Consider the following 21,748-nt stretch of genomic DNA (forward strand, 5'->3'; position numbering starts at 1 on the left):
AGAATTTAATGGCATTTTTGTTTCTTTTGCATGGTTTGAATGTTTTGGTCTAATTCTTTAGACGTTAGAGGATAGCCTTACCTTTTGACTGTATAGTGTAGGTGCATTTCATGTAGATAAACCTGAGCATTGAATAGAAGTATAATTTAAGCAGGAGCAGAGAATGTACAGTAGAAATTAAAGGGGACAATTAGCTTTGAAAAGTGTTAGCAGGATGCATTTAAATGCTATTCTCATTCCTGTCCATTACAATGATTTAAGTATTGATCTTTAGAGTCACTATATTCAGAGTTGTGTAAAGTATGAGTCAGCAGGGAAGCAAAAAGAACTGGACAATATGTTTGTTTTAAAGCAGAACCTGCTGAGCGCCACACATGGAAACGAACCATAAAAAATAGTGTTTTGAATGACCACAAACTTCTCGGTGCTGCTGCCTCGGAGGTGTGAATGAGGAAACTATCCTGCTGTTATTCATAAATAATGCTAACGCTTCCTCGTTTAACTTTTCAAATTAAGAGTTGGCCTTCGTGTCCAGGGACGTGGATGTGAAGATGTTGTCAAATATACAAAACAACTCCAGCAATTACACTTTTTTTTTGTTGTTGTTGTTGCAGATTATTGGGCTGTTAAATGTATTCACACCACAGAAGACACTGGAGGAATTCCAAGATGTGTGAGTATCAGCGAGTCAAATCGCAGCTGCTCAAATCAATACAGGATACAGAACGCCGGGGGCTTAGATGATCTTTTTGGGGGCTTAGCCGGATCTCTTGTTGTGCCTCACGTTAAATACTTCAGGGAAATGATGCTTTATAGTCAGTGGGATGTCAGGTGTGCACATTTCATGGTGAATATTAGAAAAGCACAGACTGAATCAGCTGGTGACAGGAATGAACCAGTTTTCAGGCTGATTGGCCACAATCTGTCACCAGCCTGACACTCACCTGTCAAGAGCTGTAGCTATACTATATACAGTGGGGCAAAAAAGTATTTAGTCAGCCACCGATTGTGCAAGTTCCCCCACCTAAAATGATGACAGAGGTCAGTAATTTGCACCAGAGGTACACTTCAACTGTGAGAGACAGAATGTGAAAAAAAAATCCATGAATCCACATGGTAGGATTTGTAAAGAATTTATTCGTAAATCAGGGTGGAAAATAAGTATTTGGTCAATAACAAAAATACAACTCAATACTTTGTAACATAACCTTTGTTGGCAATAACAGAGGTCAAACGTTTACTATAGGTCTTTACCAGGTTTGCACACACAGTAGCTGGTATTTTGGCCCATTCCTCCATGCAGATCTTCTCGAGAACAGTGATGTTTTGGGGCTGTCGCCGAGCAACACGGACTTTCAACTCCCGCCACAGATTTTCTATGGGGTTGAGGTCTGGAGACTGGCTAGGCCACTCCAGGACTTTCAAATGCTTCTTACGGAGCCACTCCTTTGTTGCCCGGGCGGTGTGTTTTGGATCATTGTCATGTTGGAAGACCCAGCCTCGTTTCATCTTCAAAGTTCTCACTGATGGAAGGAGGTTTTGGCTCAAAATCTCACGATACATGGCCCCATTCATTCTGTCCTTAACACGGATCAGTCGTCCTGTCCCCTTGGCAGAAAAACAGCCCCATAGCATGATGTTTCCACCCCCATGCTTCACAGTAGGTATGGTGTTCTTGGGATGCAACTCAGTATTCTTCTTCCTCCAAACACGACGAGTTGAGTTTATACCAAAAAGTTCTACTTTGGTTTCATCTGACCACATGACATTCTCCCAATCCTCTGCTGTATCATCCATGTGCTCTCTGGCAAACTTCAGACGGGCCTGGACATGCACTGGCTTCAGCAGCGGAACACGTCTGGCACTGCGGGATTTGATTCCCTGCCGTTGTAGTGTGTTACTGATGGTGACCTTTGTTACTTTGGTCCCAGCTCTCTGCAGGTCATTCACCAGGTCCCCCCGTGTGGTTCTGGGATCTTTGCTCACCGTTCTCATGATCATTTTGACCCCACGGGATGAGATCTTGCGTGGAGCCCCAGATCGAGGGAGATTATCAGTGGTCTTGTATGTCTTCCATTTTCTGATGATTGCTCCCACAGTTGATTTTTTCACACCAAGCTGCTTGCCTATTGTAGATTCACTCTTCCCAGTCTGGTGCAGGTCTACAATACTTTTCCTGGTGTCCTTTGAAAGCTCTTTGGTCTTGGCCATGGCGGAGTTTGGAGTCTGACTGTTTGAGGCTGTGGACAGGTGTCTTTTATACAGATGATGAGTTCAAACAGGTGCCATTCATACAGGTAACGAGTGGGGGACAGAAAAGCTTCTTACAGAAGACGTTACAGGTCTGTGAGAGCCAGAGATTTTCCATGTTTGAGGTGACCAAATACTTATTTTCCACCCTGATTTACGAATAAATTCTTTACAAATCCTACCATGTGAATTCATGGATTTTTTTTTTTCACATTCTGTCTCTCACAGTTGAAGTGTACCTCTGGTGCAAATTACTGACCTCTGTCATCATTTTAGGTGGGGGAACTTGCACAATCGGTGGCTGACTAAATACTTTTTTGCCCCACTGTATATGTGCCATGTATGAATGCACTTTAGTTGCCCTGGATGTGTTTCGAAGTCAACAAGATGTCCGTGTAAGTAGCTGTAAAATCAGAGGGGAATGCTGGGATGTGGGGGAAGTGATGGTTACCAAGAGTATGATGGGAACGAACATGATTAATGCCATCCTTTTGAAGCCCTGTGTGTGTGTGTGTGTGTGTGTGTGTGTGTGTGTGTGTGTGTGTGTGTGTGTACTCTGCTGTGGAGCTAAAAAGGAAACTGGACAAATCGTAGCCAGAGGGTAGCGGGGCCATCGCAGAGTTGGAGGATGAACACTGCATTTGCTTTGGTGTTTGTTTACTTGAATGTATACCGGCACATACATATGTGTACCCATACTATTGGTAATGCATTGTAGCCAGTTTCAGTATTTTATAAGCTGTGTGCAAGCACAGGTTCTGCTTTGTAAATGATCGTTCTCACACAAAGATGTTGCTTTGTTTTTTGTTGTTGTTGTAACAAAAAAAAAAATCTGTCAGCGGTTTCTTACTCCATGTAGTGACTGATGATGTAACAGCTGACAACTGTGATAACATCATCACTGTTTGGAGGAGATACCGTACTGTCATTTCCAAAATGCCAGGCAAATTAAAGCTGATTGGGTGAGAGAATCTCACACTTTAATGTCGCTTCATATTCTATTGGCATGTAGGAAACGTAATACAGAGTCAGGCACGTGCACATGCTGCATCTATACACTGTAATACACCCACTGAAACAAACATAAAAAGCCCCTGTGTTTGTTTGTCTCTGCCTGTGTGCTTATTTGAACCTCTTTCCTTGCAGGTATCTAGTAATGGAACTGATGGATGCCAACCTCTGTCAGGTGATTCAGATGGAGCTGGACCACGAGAGGCTGTCGTACCTGCTCTACCAGATGTTATGTGGAATCAAACATCTGCACGCCGCAGGGATCATACACAGGGTAAGCCATACCAGGGGGGCCATATATGCAGCTGTACAGATGTGACTGGGAGCAGTTGCAAGCTGAAGCTTACACTGAGTTAAGTCTGTGTTTTTATGAATTTAAAGTTTCACATCAAAGGAAAAATATGAGACTACTGAAAGATATCGAAGTGTAGTAGTGAAAACACAGTAGGGTGGTTGGAGGAAGGCAGTGACGGTGGTACGTTTTTGCTGACCAGTTGTGCAAACCAATGCTTAAATCATCTCTAAGTAAAATGTGATGTAATTTAACTTCCTGCCATGATATACACTATAGATGGCATGCTTGTGGGCTAAGCTTTATGGGTTCTTGCAGCTTCTTTAGTGTGCAGACATAAAAGTGGAACCTTCCAGCCCGTCCACAGGATAAGTTTGCCTGCTAAAATGTCAAGGCGCTCTTTTAAAGCTGCAGTTGACTGGATCTCAATGCATTTACATTTACTGACGTTTCTAACATGAAAGCACCAGATAACACAATCACACATTTACAGGTTGCAGTGGAGACACACACTGCACACTTGTCGTTACCTTGAAAGATCACACACAGAATGACAGTACACATCCTGAGGCATCAACAGCTGTATGAATAGGTTTTTCCATATGGACACACTTACAGAGTGACTGGCAGCCTCCTGTCAATCACCCTCAGAGAGATGTGCTCCAGTAGATTAGCAGAGCTCCTCTTGCTCTGCCAGCCAGAACTAATTGAACCGCAGGCGGAGCTAACCAGCCTCGCTCACACTGGCACAGCTTGGCACGCGAAGCTTTCATCAGGTGAACAGATGCAACGTGAGTCACGGATCGCCAGAGATCGTGCTCTCGTTTTTTTGGGGGCATTGTCTCAGTGATCAGAGCTCTCTGGTCTGTTTCAGCTGCTCAGAAGCTACCTATGGAGGTGGCAGTATGACTGACTGTGGTTTAGCCCTCCAGTCTGATGTTCTTATGATTAACAAGTGATGATAATTATTATCAGGAGGATTTTCAGCTGTAGCGCATTAAAGATTTCCTGAAATTAGCGTTTGCCAGTGAGTACCCTTCAGGTGTAGTCTGTTTATTTTCTTCTCAAAACCAGACGAGGCTCATTAAGATGTTATCAGATTAGCCTGCATGCAAATAAGATTGAAAGGGGGAAATTATTGCAATAAATCACCTGGCATATGGCCAGGTTATAGCCATAGGCAATGAGTCTTTATCGCAGGATTGCTTATAGTTCCTCTCGATTCTGTCAGGTTAGCTTCAGAAGAGAGGAGACACCCTTGAGCAGATGGGCTGTTTTTTAAGTTCTTGTAAGGAAGCATTGCCAAAAAAAAAGCACACAGGGAAATGAACACACTGAACTCAAGAGAACAGATAAACAAGGATGAAATGGTGTAACCAAACAAAACAAAGACTTTGTGGTTACAGTGATTCATCATCCTTTCGGTGGGTATCAGCTTTTCATTTAGTAGAGGAGAGAATGATCGCCTCTTCTGAGGGAAAACAAACCCTGATATTTGAGCCCCATTACACCAGCGACTGTGTTTCCCATATATAGACATTTCTAGGAATATTTGTCCCTGCACCAAAAAAAAGTCTCCTTGCAAAGCGAGTTTGATTTTCAGTCAAGTCTTTTAGTTGTCTTTTGTGAAATGTTTAATCTATGTCAGGTTGTAACTTTTGCGGTGGTGTTGTGTTTGAACAGGACCTGAAACCCAGCAACATCGTGGTAAAGTCCGACTGCACACTGAAGATTCTGGACTTTGGTTTGGCCCGGACGGCCGCCACTGGTCTCCTCATGACGCCCTACGTGGTGACGCGTTACTACCGCGCCCCTGAAGTCATCCTGGGAATGGGCTACCAGGCCAACGGTAAGTGCAGGAAGTGGATGAAGCGGCTTCTTGACAGCGACCGGCTAATGAGGAGCTGCTGCCTGGCCTGCTGCATGGCCCTCACCCCCTGAGATGTTTCAGGATCACTTCCCAAACACTCTCTCCCACACACAGGCACACACTCCCTTTTCCTGTAAAGGTTACGCTCAGGGGGGGGAGTTGGCATGTGTGGCATCGGTGCTTTGTGGGGAACTTCCTGTCTGAGGACTGTGGTGCCCAGCAGTGTTTTAGCATGTGTTTGATGTTTTATTAACAGGTTGCCTGAGCTCAGCTCAGCTAAGCCAAAAAGTAAACCTCAGTATGAATACAGGCACTAATGCATGCTTCAGCAGTTTCACCGTGCACCCCTGCTTGAAACACATCACAGTTTGAGCAAGGCAGTCTGAAGCGCAGAAGTTGACGTATGGTATAATATGTCATATTGATCCATTAGATGCCAGAGCACCAATATCATATAGTTGAGCAGAAAGATTAGTAGCCCAAAGCTAGCAGAGATGAAACAAAACATAAGAGATGTACTGCGATATGTGATTAAAACCTATCACCACTAAAACCTCAGTTCTGTATATAGATAAAAATCTATAACAGTGCAGTAAAAGCTAGGGAGACGCATTGGGTGCAGCTGTGGTGCCGGTGGTTTGTGTTAGATGAGCATTTCCTTTTAAGAAGATGGCCTTGTTGTGGGAAGTCTGAGATTCTCTGCTGTGATTGTGTGAGACATTGACATTATCAGCACTGAGCTGCAGACACTGTAAGGTGAATGCCAGCACAGCTCATTAGGTTACCGTAATACTGGACATAAAATGTCTAGAGAAGCCCACGAGTGCAACAGTTTTGTTATAATGTTCTGTCCCAGTAAGGAAATAAAGACTGAATTCATTGGCTAATAACATGCTGAGAGTCAGGTGGAAGCAAAAACACTAAATGTAATTGGAGAGCTGCACTGTTTGTTTGTTACTTTTAAAATTCTGTTGATTTAAAGTGTACATATTGCCCTAGAGCACAGGTGCAGGTAGTACAAGTCCCCTCTCAAAAAACAATTAGAGGGTCTCATAAAAACTAATGCTCATCAGAAACACTGACCTGATTCTTTTTTTTTCCTGCTGACTTGTTGCATCTTTCTTTCTTATTTTATTTCATTGTTTTGGGTTATTCTCTTCTCCCTCCTTTGATGCTGCGCATATGTAGTGGATATTTGGGCTGTGGGCTGCATTATGGCAGAAATGGTTCGCCACAAAATCCTTTTTCCAGGAAGGGATTGTATCCTTGAGCTGCTTGTAGCAGTGTCTGGCATTTCATGTGAAATGAAGATGGCCTCAAAACAGTCACCTTTTCAGATCTTCTTTTGTTTCCTGATTTTTATTTTTTGTTATTTTTCTTTCTCATCAAATACATCGCAGCTATAGAAATTCTGTTTCTTGGATTTGCCTGACACCTTGACTTGCAGCCGCCCACCTGCTCTTCCTGCAGATCCACTGGCTCGACTCCCTCCTCACTCACTCGAGCAGCAACACTGTTGCTTCGAGCACCATGACTGTCACATGAAAGACCTGAAATAGAATTGATAGTTTGCTCTGCCATAGCTGAGAAGTGAACTGCATAAAATGCCCTCCAGTATCCTCGAACTGCTTAGCGTATGGCTTTTGTTGTAATGTGAAAGAAAAACTCTTAATCTAAAATTTAACACAAAAAAATGATTTCTTGGCATCATTAGATAACACTTTCCAGCTTAAGTTGCAGTGAGGATACAGAGAACATTAAATTGCATTTTTGCAAAAAAACAAAGTTCTCATAAATGTTAAAAGTCATGGTCTGAAGGAGAAGTAAACATACATTTTTGCAGCTATGATGGAGACAAACACCTGTTAAACACTGATCCAGGTGTGAGAGTGCTCTCAGATGCATGCAGGTCATTTTGCGTCATGTGTCACCTTGCACGAACATCATCGTGTTTATGGATTATAATTTCCCCTCTCCTCTTGTTCTTATTTTCATTTTTGTTTTCCATTTGGTTTTCAGTCCTGCATGCTAATTCGGTGGTTGTCATTTCATTTTTCAGTTGATGTCTGGTCTGTTGGCTGTATCATGGCTGAAATGGTCCGGGGTAGTGTGTTGTTTCCAGGCACTGATCGTATCCTTAAGTTGAACCTCCATCCAAACCCCCGTCCTCCTCAAACGACCGTTGTCCCATCCTCTGTCTGACATCTTGTTCATATCTTTGCACACAAAAGGGGGGGAAAAAAACCTGCCAAACCTGCTGTTTAATGAGCGATGACGACATTGCGCTCAGGGTCGACATTCATCACTCGCAGTGGCAGAGCTGGAAGAATTGTAGCCATCTTTCATGGCAAATGCTGGCTTCTTACAGCAGGAAAAGTACAAGTTTAATTATGTGGTGACAAGAATAATGGCTCCAATCTATTTAGGTGACCCAGTAAGTCTTATTACACCAAGGTTAGCACTTCTATTATGCTGTATCAGACCCTGTTCAATATAAATGGTTCTAACAAGAAAGTAAACATGCACTACAACCCTATTTGATCCCACTAGAGAAACTGTGAAGCAGTGGAGGGAAAGAATACAGGCATTTTATGCCCTGATTCAAAAAGGTCCCTATATAACAACATATTGTTAAAGAGCTCCTTTGTTTAGTAGTTATGGGTTTTTATTAATGGGCTGATCATGATGTCACCGACTAGTTCCTAGTCTTAAACTTCAATACGACATTAGAATTTCATCATCTAGGTGTATTATGTATCAGACTGTAAAACTGCACATTCACTGACTATCAGTCCGCAGTTGCTAGAATATCCTAAACAATCCTGCTTTCTGACACTTAAAGTAACAAAAATTCACATAATGGACTTAAAGTTTTATTCAGAATAAGTGACTGAGCCCATAAGATCAGGAAAGTATTTACCGAGGTAAATACAAACTTTTACTACAAACTTTCAAACAAGGCTTTTTGCAAACACCAGTATCGCCCCCTGTTGGACACTAGAGAGAATGCTGGTTTTAGGCCCTCCCCAATTGGTTTTAGTTTAAGATCCAAAAGCCAGCTCCACCTTTTATGTGAAAAAAAGGCCACTCTGTAGCTTTGTGTCAATGCCATCCTCTTTAAATTAAGTCAAGGATGATATTGTCAATTGATTTGTTTTTATCGGATCTTTTTAGCAGTGTAGGGTGTTTGGTTGAAAACATGGCTTAAAGGCTAGCTTCCTCATTAGCTTACTACTAGGATGCTAGCAGTCGGTAGCTTTGATTTGTCTTTATGCAAATTATTTACATTCACAAAAGCTGCTAAACAACAGACTAAAGGATAAAGAAAAAAAAAATCAATCATAGCAAATGTACTTTGGCATTAGGAACTTAACAACCAGAGCTTTTTGTTTTCTCAAGGCTAGGTTTCTCCTTCTGTTTGTTCATTCATGTTTGAGGATGAACAAAGATGTGAACAAGCAGTCTGAATGTGTTATCTGTCCTTACATGTGTGTGACTTGTATTTCCAACATCTGGATGTCTTACAGGTGAACCTCACATTGCTTCACTTGACGTCTAGCTATGCAGAGTGCAGATGTTTGAAATATGTGTGTGTATTGTTTTTTTCAGATTGTGTGTATCCCACTCAGCCCATCCTAACAGGTTTCTACAGGAATAATGTGCAAACGAAAATCGTTTAGTTTCAAAGCTGTGTTGTAGCTATTTGTGGTTGTAGTCATTTGCTTTCGTTCTTTTTTTGTTTTGTTTTGTTTTGTTTTGTTTTGTTTGAGCTTTCTTTATCAGCTCAGTATTTGGGGAACATGTCCAAACCAGATCAAACATTCCTCAAACTTCTCTCAAACTGGAGCATCTTGTTTTCCAATCCAGCCGTACGCTTTTCTTAACACTATAACCAAAAGATATTGACCAGTGGAACAAGGTGATCGAGCAGCTGGGGACGCCATCTCAGGAGTTCCTGATGAAGCTCAACCAGTCCGTGAGGACCTATGTGGAGAACCGGCCACGGTATGCTGGCTACAGCTTCGAGAAGCTCTTCCCTGATGTCCTGTTTCCTGCAGACTCTGAGCACAATAAACTGAAAGGTAGGGGTGTCTTGTAAATTCTTACTCAAGCATAAGAAGGTAATGAGTGTTGAAACAGTTTTGGTGGATGGTTGTTAGTAGGAGCAATGAGGCAGTCATTAGTTATGCCACAGTGTGTTTCCGTTTTACTGCTTGAAACCACTGTTGTAAAGCTGTGTTGTTCTTTTTTTAATGTAGAATTTATCATCTGTGACCTTTAGAGGGGTTTTTTTTTTTGGGGGGGGGGGTTGTTTTTGCATTTGGAAGTGTAACAAATGAGTCCGTGGGTAGTCAGTGAGTACACATTCAAGGACGTATAGATATGAACTTCTCCTCCACATGTGCTTTGGGTTTGCAACCTAACAAATATCTGCTGACAGCAAAGCCAAAGCAAGATCACTGCTCGGCGGCAGTCTTTGCTTAACCACTTATTCTAGAAGCCGGCAGCACCAAAGTTGTTTCTTCTGTGAAGAGGAATTCACCTCAAGCGTGTCTTTCTCTGTAAATGCAGAGGTGGTGACAGGAACACTCACAGTGAGTGCCACAGAGCTGTTGTAAGATGTCGCAAAAAAAAAAAGTCGTTCTTTTTCAGTCCTTGTTACTTCACAGAGGTAGGAACGTGTGATGACAGTGTGTTCCCCCCTTAAGTTCTCTGCTTTAACAACATCAATTAGCTGTGATGACTCACTCTGTCAGGTTTCATACAGAATGTGAAACAATGTGTGATAATCAGGGCGGATGTCCTTGACAGGCTCAAATGGAGACAAAAGTGGATACATGTTCTCTGTTGAAAAGGCAAAAACCTCGGTGAGTTTCCCATCTTGGATAGCATCGGGGAGCAGTGTTTTGAAAGCTGGCTTTATTTGTTCTAAAGGCTTTGTGCAGTTTTTTTTCTAGTTTAAGGTCTGTGTGAGTCGGTGTCAAAACCCTAAAATAGACATCACAGGTACAAACCTCTGAGTGAGCAAATAAGCTCTAACCATGTACCGTTCAGACTTTTTGCTTGGGAGGGATAGCCAATCACAAGAAAGTTTAATTCTCTCAGTCATACAGGATTGGTTCATGACTTCCTATTAACCTCCGTTAGTTTAGGGTAGAATATGTATTCCCTGGGTAAAAATGGTCACAAAGACTACGCTGCACCAAAAACCACCTTGTGGACCTCACAACAGGAATTATTGTGATTTGTGGTGCTTTTCCGTACACTCAGCCATTTTCACCAATATTAGCGTTCCCCCATGTGCCAAATCCCACTTCAACCCTTGACTGCTCTTTTTTTTCTGTTTAGGTGTAGAGGCAAAGAAAAACAAAAAACGTTTGTATTCCCATGGACTGCTACATTTTATCATTATATAATTAAAAGAACAAGAGCTTCAGTTAGCTTGGCACGAAAAAAGCTGGTAGAAATGTCCTTCAAAGAGCTGCTTTTTACTATTTTGGGTATATTTCAGAGCTTGTACATTTTCACTTTTACTTGAATAAAGAAGTTTAATGAGTTAAAAAAAAAACCCACCTTGTGATTGCTTTGATTGCTAGTAGATTGGCACAGTCGCCCGTGGTTTGATGCCCAAACTTGCTAGCCAATCAACAAGCAGTAGTGAAACTTGAAAAAGTGTGGTGCAGAGAATTTTAGCCCTGAAAGTAAAAGTTGTCTTACTGCTGAAATCAATCAATGACACAGCTTTTACTCTGAAGCTGAACGTGCTCTGTTTCTGAGTGGCATCTCACTCTTCAGTTTCACTGCTGCTTAGCAACTAGTTGGTGAATGTTTGCAAACAAGTTGGCAACAACGAGCAAACTCCTGTAATCCTTCACGATTAGTAGATTAGTCACACAGAGGTCACTTGTAGTCTCTATGTGAGTGAGGCCTTAACTTAAAAAGGAATGGTCAGTGTGATTCAGATAGAGGCAAACTTAGGGTCACAGAATAAGACAAATGGGGATTAATCTCAACTGTGAACCCCCAACCAATTTTGGCAGATGGCCTCCCTTTACCTGAGCCTGGTTCTGCTGGAGGTTTCTTCCTTTTTAAAGAGTTTTTCTTTCCCACTGTCACCACCTGCTCTCTCATAGGGGGTTGTCTGATTGTTGGGGTTTTCTCACTACTATTGAAGGGACCTCACAATATAAAGAATATTGAAGGGACTGTTGTGATTTGACGCTGTATTAGGAAAGAAAATGGGTCTGAAAATATACATTTGGAGCTTAATATAAGCAGAATTTTTCCTTTATGGAAAAACAGGACTTTATAAGTGGTACCACGAAAATTATGTTATGAATTTTTTCCCTTCCTCATGGATACTCATTCGTTTACATTTCAAAGCGGTTGCTGCCTACATTGTTTCCTGCACCAACATCCCATCTCAACAGGAAATGCATCTCATCAACCAAGCCGCACACTCCTGCATATTTTTTATGTTCAATTATTTCCTTTCAGCGAGCCAAGCCCGTGACCTCCTATCAAAGATGCTGGTAATAGATGCATCAAAGCGGATCTCAGTGGATGAGGCTCTCCAGCACCCCTATATCAACGTGTGGTACGACCCAACTGAGGTGGAGGCAGTAAGTACTTGAGTTTCGTGTATTTTCATTGCATTCCTGTTTGAGTGATAATCACATGGAAGTGGTTATCACTGCTAATAGCATCTATGTTCATTGATTATGGCAATCACACCTGAGCTCTACCCATTTCAGACCTCTTAAAAAATCCTTAATGTGCAACATCAAAGCCGCTCTAAGTGTAATATAATTTACTTTAGGCTGGAATATATCCCTCATATTGAATAGCTGATGGGAAAATTCGATTTAAGGGTCTTTTGAAGTTTAGCAGGAATGCCGCAATGTAGCTTTCCTCTGTAGAACATTGAACATTTTCCTGTAAAACAAGTGAAAAGGTAAAGTTTAACACCTTTCAAATGCCATTTTAAGCTCCCTTTTCTGTCTCAAGACTACAAACTGTAAAGCTGTGTCTTTGTGCTTCAGTCTCTAAAATTGAGATGGTGACAAATGTGAAGCCTCTCCTTGGAAACGCTGTGACTCAGCCAGTGCAAATTGATTTTTGACTGCGTTTTGGCAGATTGGGAAATGAGGCGAATTGTTGCTTTTTCCTCCTCTCCCCTGCCTGAAGGCTGATGGGTCAGATGGGTTTGAGTCTCAGTGACCTCTGACCTCATGGTCAGAGGTCAGATTTTATGAAAACCTTGTGAACACTTGAAGAAGGTGATGTAGTAATACCATAGGTGTGTCTAATAGCAGGCTGAGGGTACCACTTGTAGTCGCCAGTATTTTTCAACTCGGGATTCACTGAGTCCGAGACATCCTCATACACCTGCTGTATGTGAATGACTTCTGTAAATTTGACCTCTGGTTTGGTAACACTCATAAATCAGAGGCTACTAGCGTCGGCGTTTGTCTCTTAAAGAGGCAGCATCAGCATCTTCTCTTTGCTCTGTTAAATGTTAGAAAAGGGAGAGGTTTAAGCTATGGCCTGAGTCTATAATGTGTGCGGATGTGATATGAATGTGTGACCATTTGGTAAAAAGACACATTATTCTGTTTTTCTTTCCAGCCACCACCGGTGATCACAGACAAGCAGCTGGATGAGCGGGAGCACACAGTGGAGGAATGGAAAGGTAGGAAGGATCCTCTCCTCTCCTGTCATAAGTACTTAGCCGTTTACAGGGTGATGCATAAGGTTGGTCTAGCTTTGTGCTTCACAGCCTGTGGGACATTTAATCTTTGTTCTGGAAGGGAGTTGCATGTTTTCCTCTGCACAGTCTGTCAGAAACCATAAATGCCCCAGTGTCAGACACGTAGTCCTCATTTTCTGCTGAAAATAACTCTGTGTCCAAAGCAGCATATTTCCCCCGTTGGTCCCCTCGGCCAGAACATCAGAGCTTTAGTATTTAGTATTAGTATTTATTTATTTATTGTCATTGTCAAGAACAATGAAATTGCGTTTGGGGCTTCCATACAACCCAAAAAAAAGAAGAAAATAATAAATACCCCTTAAAACCCAAGTGTACATATTTAACCCAGTGTGACTCTAATGCAATAAGACAATCCTTAGCAATAATGTTCGTAGAAATTCAGACAAAGACCTGAGAAACATGACAAAATACAACAATGCAACCCATTCAATATTATTGTACTGTGAGATATGATATCAGATATGATAGTTATCTATTTAAGAAAGAGGGGGGGGCAGGAGGGGGAAGAGAATAAAGATATGATGCACCAATGCAGACCAGTTCATTGCTATTAAGAAGTTGGATATGGTTATTGTCCGTGAGAGGGGGGCAGAGAGTTCAGGAGCCTCACAGCCTGTGGATACAGGCTGTTGGCCAGTCTGGATGTTCTGGCCTGTATAGACCTGTACCTTCTCCCTGAGGGCAGCAGATGGAAAAGGTGGCGCGCAGGGTGATGTTGGTCCCGCAGGATACTGTGCACCCTCCTCAGACAGCGAGTGGGGAAGATATTACTGATCTCTGGCAGACTTGTTCCAATAATTCTGCCAGCTTCTTTCACCACCCGCTGGAGTGCTTGCTGATCGGCCTTGGTGCAGCTGGGGAACCACACTAGAAATCCATACGTCAGAACGCTGCTGATGGCACAGTTGTAGAAGTTCAACATCAGAGATCTGGGAATGTGTGCGCTCCGCAGTCTCCTCAGGTAGTAGAGGCGCTGTTGGGCCTTCCGTACAACTGAGGTGATATGGTTGCCCCAGGACAGGTCCTCGGTCACAGTTACCCCCAAGAATTTAAAACTGCTCACCCTCTCCACCGCCTCACTGCCAATGAAGAGAGGCAGATGGTTGTTATGGCCCCTCTTCCGGAAATCTACAATGATCTCCTTGGTCTTTTTGGTGTTTAAGACCAAGTTATTGTCGTGGCACCATGACTCTAGTTGTTGCACCTCTGTCCTATAGTTTGTCTCATCATTGTTGGATATAAGTCCGAGCACTGTAGTGTCATCTGCAAACTTAACAATGAGATTGGACGCGCAGGAGGAAATACAGTCATGGGTGAAGAGAGTGTATAGCAGAGGGCTCAGAACACACCCCTGAGGGGCACCGGTGTTGACCACAAGGGTGGAAGAGGTGTTCTTACCCACTCTGACACTCTGTCTACGGTTAGTGAGGAAGTCCACAATCCAGTTGCACAGAGAGGAGTTAAGTCCCAGTTGGTGGAGTTTGGGACGGAGTTTGTATGGCCGGATGGTATTAAAAGCCGAGCTGTAGTCTACAAAGAGGAGCCGTGCATAGGTGTTCCTGTGTTCCAAGTGCTTCAGTAATGTGTGCAGCACTGTGGCGATCGCATCCTCGGTTGACCGGTTCTCCCTGTATGCAAACTGGTGCGAGTCCAGGGATGGTGGAAAAGCAGCTCTGATGTGTTTAATGACCAGTCTCTCCAGGCATTTGGCGGGAATGGGGGTGAGTGCCACAGGTCTGAAATCGTTCAGACATGTGACATTTGACTGTTTTGGGATGGGAACGATGGTTGCTGCTTTGAAACAGGATGGTACCAGTGAACAGGACAACGAGGTGTTATATATAGAGGTGAAGACGTCCGCCAGGTCCGCAGCACAGTCTTTTAGCACCCGGCCCAGCACTCCATCCGGCCCGGCCGCCTTCCTGGTGTTAATGCTCCGGAACACACGCCTCAGCTCATGAGTGCTCAGGACCGGAGCAGGGAGAAAGATAGAGAAGAGGGAAAAGCTAATTTTCATTGGTGTATAAATGCAGATTTACATTTGGTTTTTGTTTAGTCTAAGTCTGCAAAATGAATGAAAGCTTTCAAAATTAGTGCAGTTCATTCTTCACGGTTACTTTACAATCCCCGTCATCTGTTTTTAGTCACAAATACTAAGGTGTGCAAACCTGCATCACCTTCCTGCTGGGTCTTTATTAACATAACTGTTCCTTTAATGTGAAAATGGTAAATTTAAAGCCTGTTTGCTTCATTCACAAAAATACATATTCCTGGATTATGATGCTTGGAAGCCTTGTGGGTAGAAAATGAAGCGTATGCTGAGGTGCTAAATGCTAGAGTTGCTTTATACTGGTGAGAAAATACCCACAGGCTACCATGTTAAAATGCTCATCTTATGCATACAGGTTCAGTTCTCGCTAGCTAATTTGTCCTTAATGACAAACGTTTGATTTTAGTGGTGTTAAGCCTTAAGGATGAATGGGGTGGGCACAGTGTAAGTGCTGCATTAGCTAGCACGACTCTTACATTTAAATACAATCACATCTGTTTTTATGAAACAAAACAAACTGAAAAACAAGCAAAACAAGTAGAACCAGTTTTTCCTTAAACTAATATGCATGTTTTATTATTCAAATTAATTTTAAATGCCGTAAAAACTAAACTGAGTAGCTGTTTTTCTTGTGTCCAGTCACATGTTTAGATTGAGCAAAATGGTGAGCTCATCACTTTAGGTTCAGGTTTTTGGAAATATTTGAGCTTTTTTTTAGATTTTTTTTAATAGTAAAAGAGGTGTTTTCTCCATGTTAGTATTCCTTTGAATATCTTTAAGCTCCCCTGTCCTAGCAGAGCAGTGATAACAACAGGAGGTTCACACCTGAAAGTGTAAATGTGACACACAGATGGCTTGAAGACACACTGTCCCATTTCTGTCTCCTTAGAGTGAAATGTTCCCGTGTAAACTGGGCATTCATTTATTACCATTTTTTAGTCTGAAGCTTTTTGCCAAAAGAAGAAAAACATTTGTGCATGACCTCATCTTAAAACTGTCTTTCACCCTTTTTTTCTTCTTCAGTTTTTAAAGTGATCTGAATAAATGGCTTTCATTGTGTTTGTTACAGAGTTGATATATAAAGAAGTGCTAGACTGGGAAGAAAGGACGAAGAACGGCGTCATCAGGGGACAGCCGGCGTCCATAGGTTGGTGGACTTTGTTATGTGAGAGAAGGTTTTAAAATGAGTTTGTAATGGAAGAGATGAATATGTTTGCACTGCACAAGACGTCTGCGCATGATCACGGCTGCTGCACTATATTGCAAGTGATTGTAATGTATCTGAGACTAAGATGCTTTCCTTCAGATAACATTTGCAGCGCTTTGATTTCATTTCCGTAATCGCTCTAATGGGAGCAGATGCGAACAGCGTTGGCCCTGACGTGACCCGCGCTCACATTTGTGTTAATTTATTTATTATTTCGGTGAATCTTCAAAGTCGTGTAGATAAACCGGATACATTCAGGCATTTATACGGCATGTGGTTCAGAATGAATCCACTCGTTGGTTTGTCAAATGTAAAAACCAGCCTTCACCATCCCGTCTTTATTAGATCAGCTGCTAAAGCACAATGCTGTTCCGTGACTGACCACAGGCCCATCCCTGCTTCTCATAGCACAGGTGCAGCAGTGAGCAGCAGCCCCCAGCAGCACCACCAGCACCATCCCTCCACTTCTTCCTCCACCTCCGCCAACGATGTCTCCTCAATGTCCACCGACCCGACCCTGACCGACACCGACAGCAGCCTGGAGACGGCGGGCCCTGCCGCCGCCGCTGCTACAGCCTCCGGCCCAATGGGCTGCTGCAGATGACTATCGCCTACACCTGGTTCTGGGCTGGGCCACGCCACCTGGTCACATCCAAGACCACCAGCCCGACACCGGCCCCTAGACCCACCCGCTGTGTTTGCTTCCCCTCCGTGCTCGTCTTCAGTAGTGTAGCTTTAACTAGCTAGCTGTTTGAAACATTTCTGAAAGGACAGATCTTTTTCTTTTTTAATGAAAGCTGTAGTCTTTTTCTTTACTTCTTTTCTTTTTTTAAAAAACAAAAACAAAATTAGGATTTCTTTTCAGTTGAGTCCTAGCTGTAATTTATTGTGGAATTTCTTAATTTTTTCAGAAACCTGAGATGATCAGAGAATTTTTATCATTTCACTATATTCCGGTTTGTATGAGCCAACAGTGAAAATTTAAAGAAATATCTGTAAAATGTTTCAATGTGATTTTTTTTTTTTCTCCACTTGTTAAGCTACTGCTTTTACAATTTGCCATATACGTGTAGATTGAGTTTGTACAGATTTTATTGTAGATGTAGTTTTACTCTTCGATACAAGTTTGCAGTGAGCCATTGAAAACCTAATTTAATTGACGAACTTTGTCTTAGCACTCCCCCCATTTCTATTCTCTCTCCCATAATGTGGATATTAGATCATATGTATATCCTTTTATTTGAACTCTTTTGAGTCAGTACTACATTCTTCATTGTAAATTTTAACTTTAACGAAAGCTTTATAATCAACGTATTTTTCCCATCATTTAAAAATGCTGACATTTTCTCACCATGTGATTTGATTTTATTTTTTTTTTTTTAACCTCTTACTACAGGATTGGTTATGGCACAGTTAGGTCCTGCAGGATATCCTCTTGATGACTGTCTTCTGTATTATTTTTAAGTGCTTTTAAAGTACCTCTTATCTGCAGATGGCTGTGCGACACGTTGGAAGTAGATAGGCGGAATAGTTTCGGTATCAATTCAGGACTTCAGAATGTTCTTCATTGTGCTTCGGGAGGTTTTTGTAAGACGTAGAGTAGTTTGAGGTTGTGAAGTCGGCGATGGCGTAAGTGGAATGTGTTTCGGTCAAGTAGGGCGACGTGATATTCGAGAACGCATGCGAACGTGTTGATATTTGGCATCTCGGAGCGACAGCGGTTAGGTGTAAAAGGTGTGTGCCTCCTTACTCTCAGATCCCGTTATTAGTAATGTGTTTTTGTTTTTAATTTTCAATTTTTTTTTCGTAATAATCAGCGAACACTTTGCGAACTAGACTTGCCTGTAACTATGGCTCAAACGAACTATCTCTATATAACCTAGCAGCACAAAAACCAGAGTCAAAAGAAACAAATTTTTTCTTACTGTATGCAATAATAGCGTCCTGTTTTAAGTGTATATGATTTTTGTGTTGAAAGGAAAAGTGCCTGTTGTTTGTCATTCATTCCTGAGTGCGTGTAGGAGGGAGCATTTTATCCGTCAGCTTCTGGATAACAACAGTAGTTTCCATGTCAGAGCGGTGACGTGCGAGGGGAGGTCGTAGTTCTCACGAGCGTGTTGTATATTTTTCTACTTGTTTTGGTTTTGGACTGTTGAGCAAGAGACTGCGGTGTCTTGCAGGAGAAGGTGGTGGTGACGTATGCATTGAGGTGCTTATGCATTTGTTGGAGTCATTTCAGAAGAAGAGGCAGTTTTATCAAGGTCTTTCATCAAAGTAAAAAGAAGTGTTTCTTTGCAGTGACAGCAACCAACATATAGAATAATGACAATTTTTATACATGTAATTTTCTTTAAGTAGTTCATTTAATTTGTTGACTGATGGACAGAAAAATTAAGTGCTGGATCAAACTATATGAGCAAACTCTGCGACTGAATTCATGCTAGTATTTTAAAAAGCTTTGGATAAAGTTTAATATTAGAAAGGCAGATTGACACTAGTAGAAAAAAGGCAGAGCCATGCAGCCACATCACATATAGCACATAACACTTGTATTAACTGAAAAGAATGTCCTTGCCATATTGAATCAGCTAGCCATATTAGCTTATTTTCTTGCAGCAAATCTGCCTGCCACCAAATGTTTGCATAATATTTATTTATGTGATGCGCTCTCACGTGGATCGTGGATGCTGACAGCAGAGGAGTACATGCTACAGTGCTAGGATTGTCAAATTGTGTAAGACAACACCGTCTGCATCCTGTTGTTTTCAGTGGTGACATTATCTTTAGACTGTAGCATACACTGTAGCTCCACTCAGGCAACTTCTCTGCCAGATATTTAACCATTTATTAACAGCATGATTTCTCAAATATTAACACCACTGAGGGCCTTGTCGGTGTCAGGTTCTGAATTCGCACCCTATTCATGTTATTGATCTATAACAACTAGTAACTTTACATCTAGTGGTTTTTACTCAATCAGGTTGAACCATAAAATATGTCTAAATAGCTAAAAAATTATCTATAGTAAAATTAACGTAAACGCCTAATATTGCACCAGTCTGTGATGGCTAATGCTCGCTAATAGTCCTAAGCTGGACATATTACATAAGCCAGCTAGTTATCCAAAACCTTATCAGATCCAAACTTATCAGATCAACAGTCACACATTATTCAAAACAGATTTTCCCAAAGGGTGGCATGTTTTCTTTCCTGAGCTAGCATGTAATTTATTAGCGAAACAACTGTTGGTTTTGTTTTTTGTTTTTTTGTCATGTTACTAGCTTCGCTGGTGTCATTTAGCTGCACAGCCAATAGTATTTCATATATCAGCAGACAAACATGGCTATCACTTAGCTGCACAGTTGTTAATATTTTACATTACAAAGCAAAAGCTGGCCCTATCAGTGAGCTACAGGACAGTTAGCATCCAAAATGGCAGCCTGGTGTTAGCTTAATATCTGGTGTGTTAAGAGGCAAATGTTAGCGTTTACACTGAGCTACACTGTATTAAAGTATAAAAGATGGACGCAGTCTCTGTGATGACGTCTACATAAAAACAGGAAAGTGTTTACTGAGGTCAGAGCAGAGTGCTGTTTCTCCGAGCTTTATTTTTAATAGCCGACTCGTGGCTATTAAAAAGATTGCAAGTTTAAGGACAAAGTACAGCGTTAGCAGCTGTGGAGCTTCACCCATACAGCACAACAAAATCAACCTGCAGTCATTTAGTTTCTAACTAAATGTTGTAAACTAAAAATTGATTTTTTTTTAAATGACACAGTTAATGCAGAGAAGCAGTGGTATGCATCAAATTGTCATATTAGCTGAAAAGAAAGATGATGTTCTGTAAAGTGCTCTTAATTTTCTTAGCCCATCGGTAGGAACAAATAATTGGAGTATTTTCTTCTTCTGAGGTTGTTGTTGTTTTTGTCATTATTACATCTCTCAACCACTTTCATTCTGATTCAAGTCAGCTTTGATGAACTACCTCACGCTGAATTTCTGCCTGTTCTTGCATATAGTCGCCTGCAGAATTAGCTATCGAAGACATGTGAATAACAGATTCCATTATTTATTTATTTGAAAGTGTACTATTTGTCGGTTTCAACAGACTTCTAGTTTTGTACATTATGTATACTTCACCTAGAAGTAAGAGAATTGTTATATGTATTTTTTTTTTTTTGTTGTTGTTTTCTTTTTGTTTTTGAACTAAATGTGCAATACCTTCAGCAAACTGTGCGAGTAGTATGTGATGGGCCTAGCCTTTGTTAGCTGTCTCCTGAAGGTAAAGAAAATGTTTGGTACTGTCAATCCCTGTTTTGATTTTGTTTTTTTGTTTTTTTAAATGAATAAGATCAGTTTTTATTTCTGTGACTTGTTTATAGTCAAAATGTTACGTATTTGGTCTTACCCGTCAAAAAACAAAGAAACAAAGAAAGTCTTTCACCTGGAGTTTGATGCAGAGACCGAAAGTTCTTTGACTCACACATGGGTGACAGATTTTTGATTTGGGGACATGCTTAGAATAATATTGTTAAGAAACTCACACAAAAAATGAGTCAATACCTACAAGAATTCATTATATGTATGGTGCTGGTTTGTAATGTTTGCTAGTGAATCCAGCCATGCAAGTAGTTTTAAGATTTCCTGGATCTGCGACACCCAAAAAACTGCAACCCACAAAGAAGTGCACTACTAGAATACATGCATTGGGATCTGATGATGCCACCTCTTAAAAACTCAAAAACGGAAAAAAAAATGAAAAAAATAAAATATACTGCAAATAAAACAAATACACTTTGATTCATTCATTGTATGTCTGTGTCTGTGAATAAAGACAAATGCAGTTCTTAAGGGTACTCGCGGTAAATCCCTGCATTTAAATCCTCCCAGAAGTAACTAATACTATCAACAGAATATGTATATTCGGTATAATCTTTATTTAACTGTGAAAGTCATTAAAGACACATTTTTCCTGGAAAAGGGTGATACAGAAAGTGGTCTTGGGCTAAAAAAAAAAAAAAATCAAACATTTCAACATACCACCTGGTAAAATACTGCCCCCTGGTGGTGCAAGGTTTATTTAAGATTCGCAGCGGGTAATTACATAAAGTACCTTTTAGGACCAGCAAACTGTGAAGCACCATAATAACAGTAATGAAAATAATAATAAAAAAAATATTCATGTAGTTGTCCTTAAACATCACCACACATGTCAAACATTCATGAAACCCTTTCAAAATGTAGCTTCTGTTGAGACAATCAGTTTGGGTCAGTTGATATATTCATCAGCTAAGGAC

General features: G+C 41.3%; 1 protein-coding gene across 3 annotated transcripts in view; it reads left to right on the forward strand.

Annotated features, from left to right (window-relative positions):
• Positions 1–21,251, forward strand: part of mapk8b (mitogen-activated protein kinase 8b) — a 36,683-nt gene extending 15,432 nt beyond the window's left edge. The window contains exons 4-12 of one of the 3 annotated variants that reach the window (XM_080872822.1): positions 615–673; positions 3,397–3,535; positions 5,237–5,402; positions 6,612–6,683; positions 9,323–9,505; positions 11,922–12,046; positions 13,053–13,116; positions 16,314–16,391; positions 16,865–21,251. In XM_080872822.1, the coding sequence (XP_080728948.1) occupies positions 615–673; positions 3,397–3,535; positions 5,237–5,402; positions 6,612–6,683; positions 9,323–9,505; positions 11,922–12,046; positions 13,053–13,116; positions 16,314–16,391; positions 16,865–17,055 (1,077 nt within the window). In that variant the 3' untranslated portion in view covers positions 17,056–21,251. Of the gene's footprint in view, positions 1–614; positions 674–3,396; positions 3,536–5,236; positions 5,403–6,611; positions 6,684–7,482; positions 7,555–9,322; positions 9,506–11,921; positions 12,047–13,052; positions 13,117–16,313; positions 16,392–16,859 lie in introns of all 3 variants that reach the window. The other 2 variants (XM_080872821.1, XM_080872823.1) reach the window with 2 other exon arrangements.
• The last annotated feature ends 497 nt before the right edge of the window (positions 21,252–21,748 follow it).

Source organism: Rhamphochromis sp. 'chilingali' (assembly GCF_963969265.1).
Source record: "Rhamphochromis sp. 'chilingali' genome assembly, chromosome: 22".
Taxonomy (NCBI): Eukaryota; Metazoa; Chordata; class Actinopteri; order Cichliformes; family Cichlidae; genus Rhamphochromis; species Rhamphochromis sp. 'chilingali'.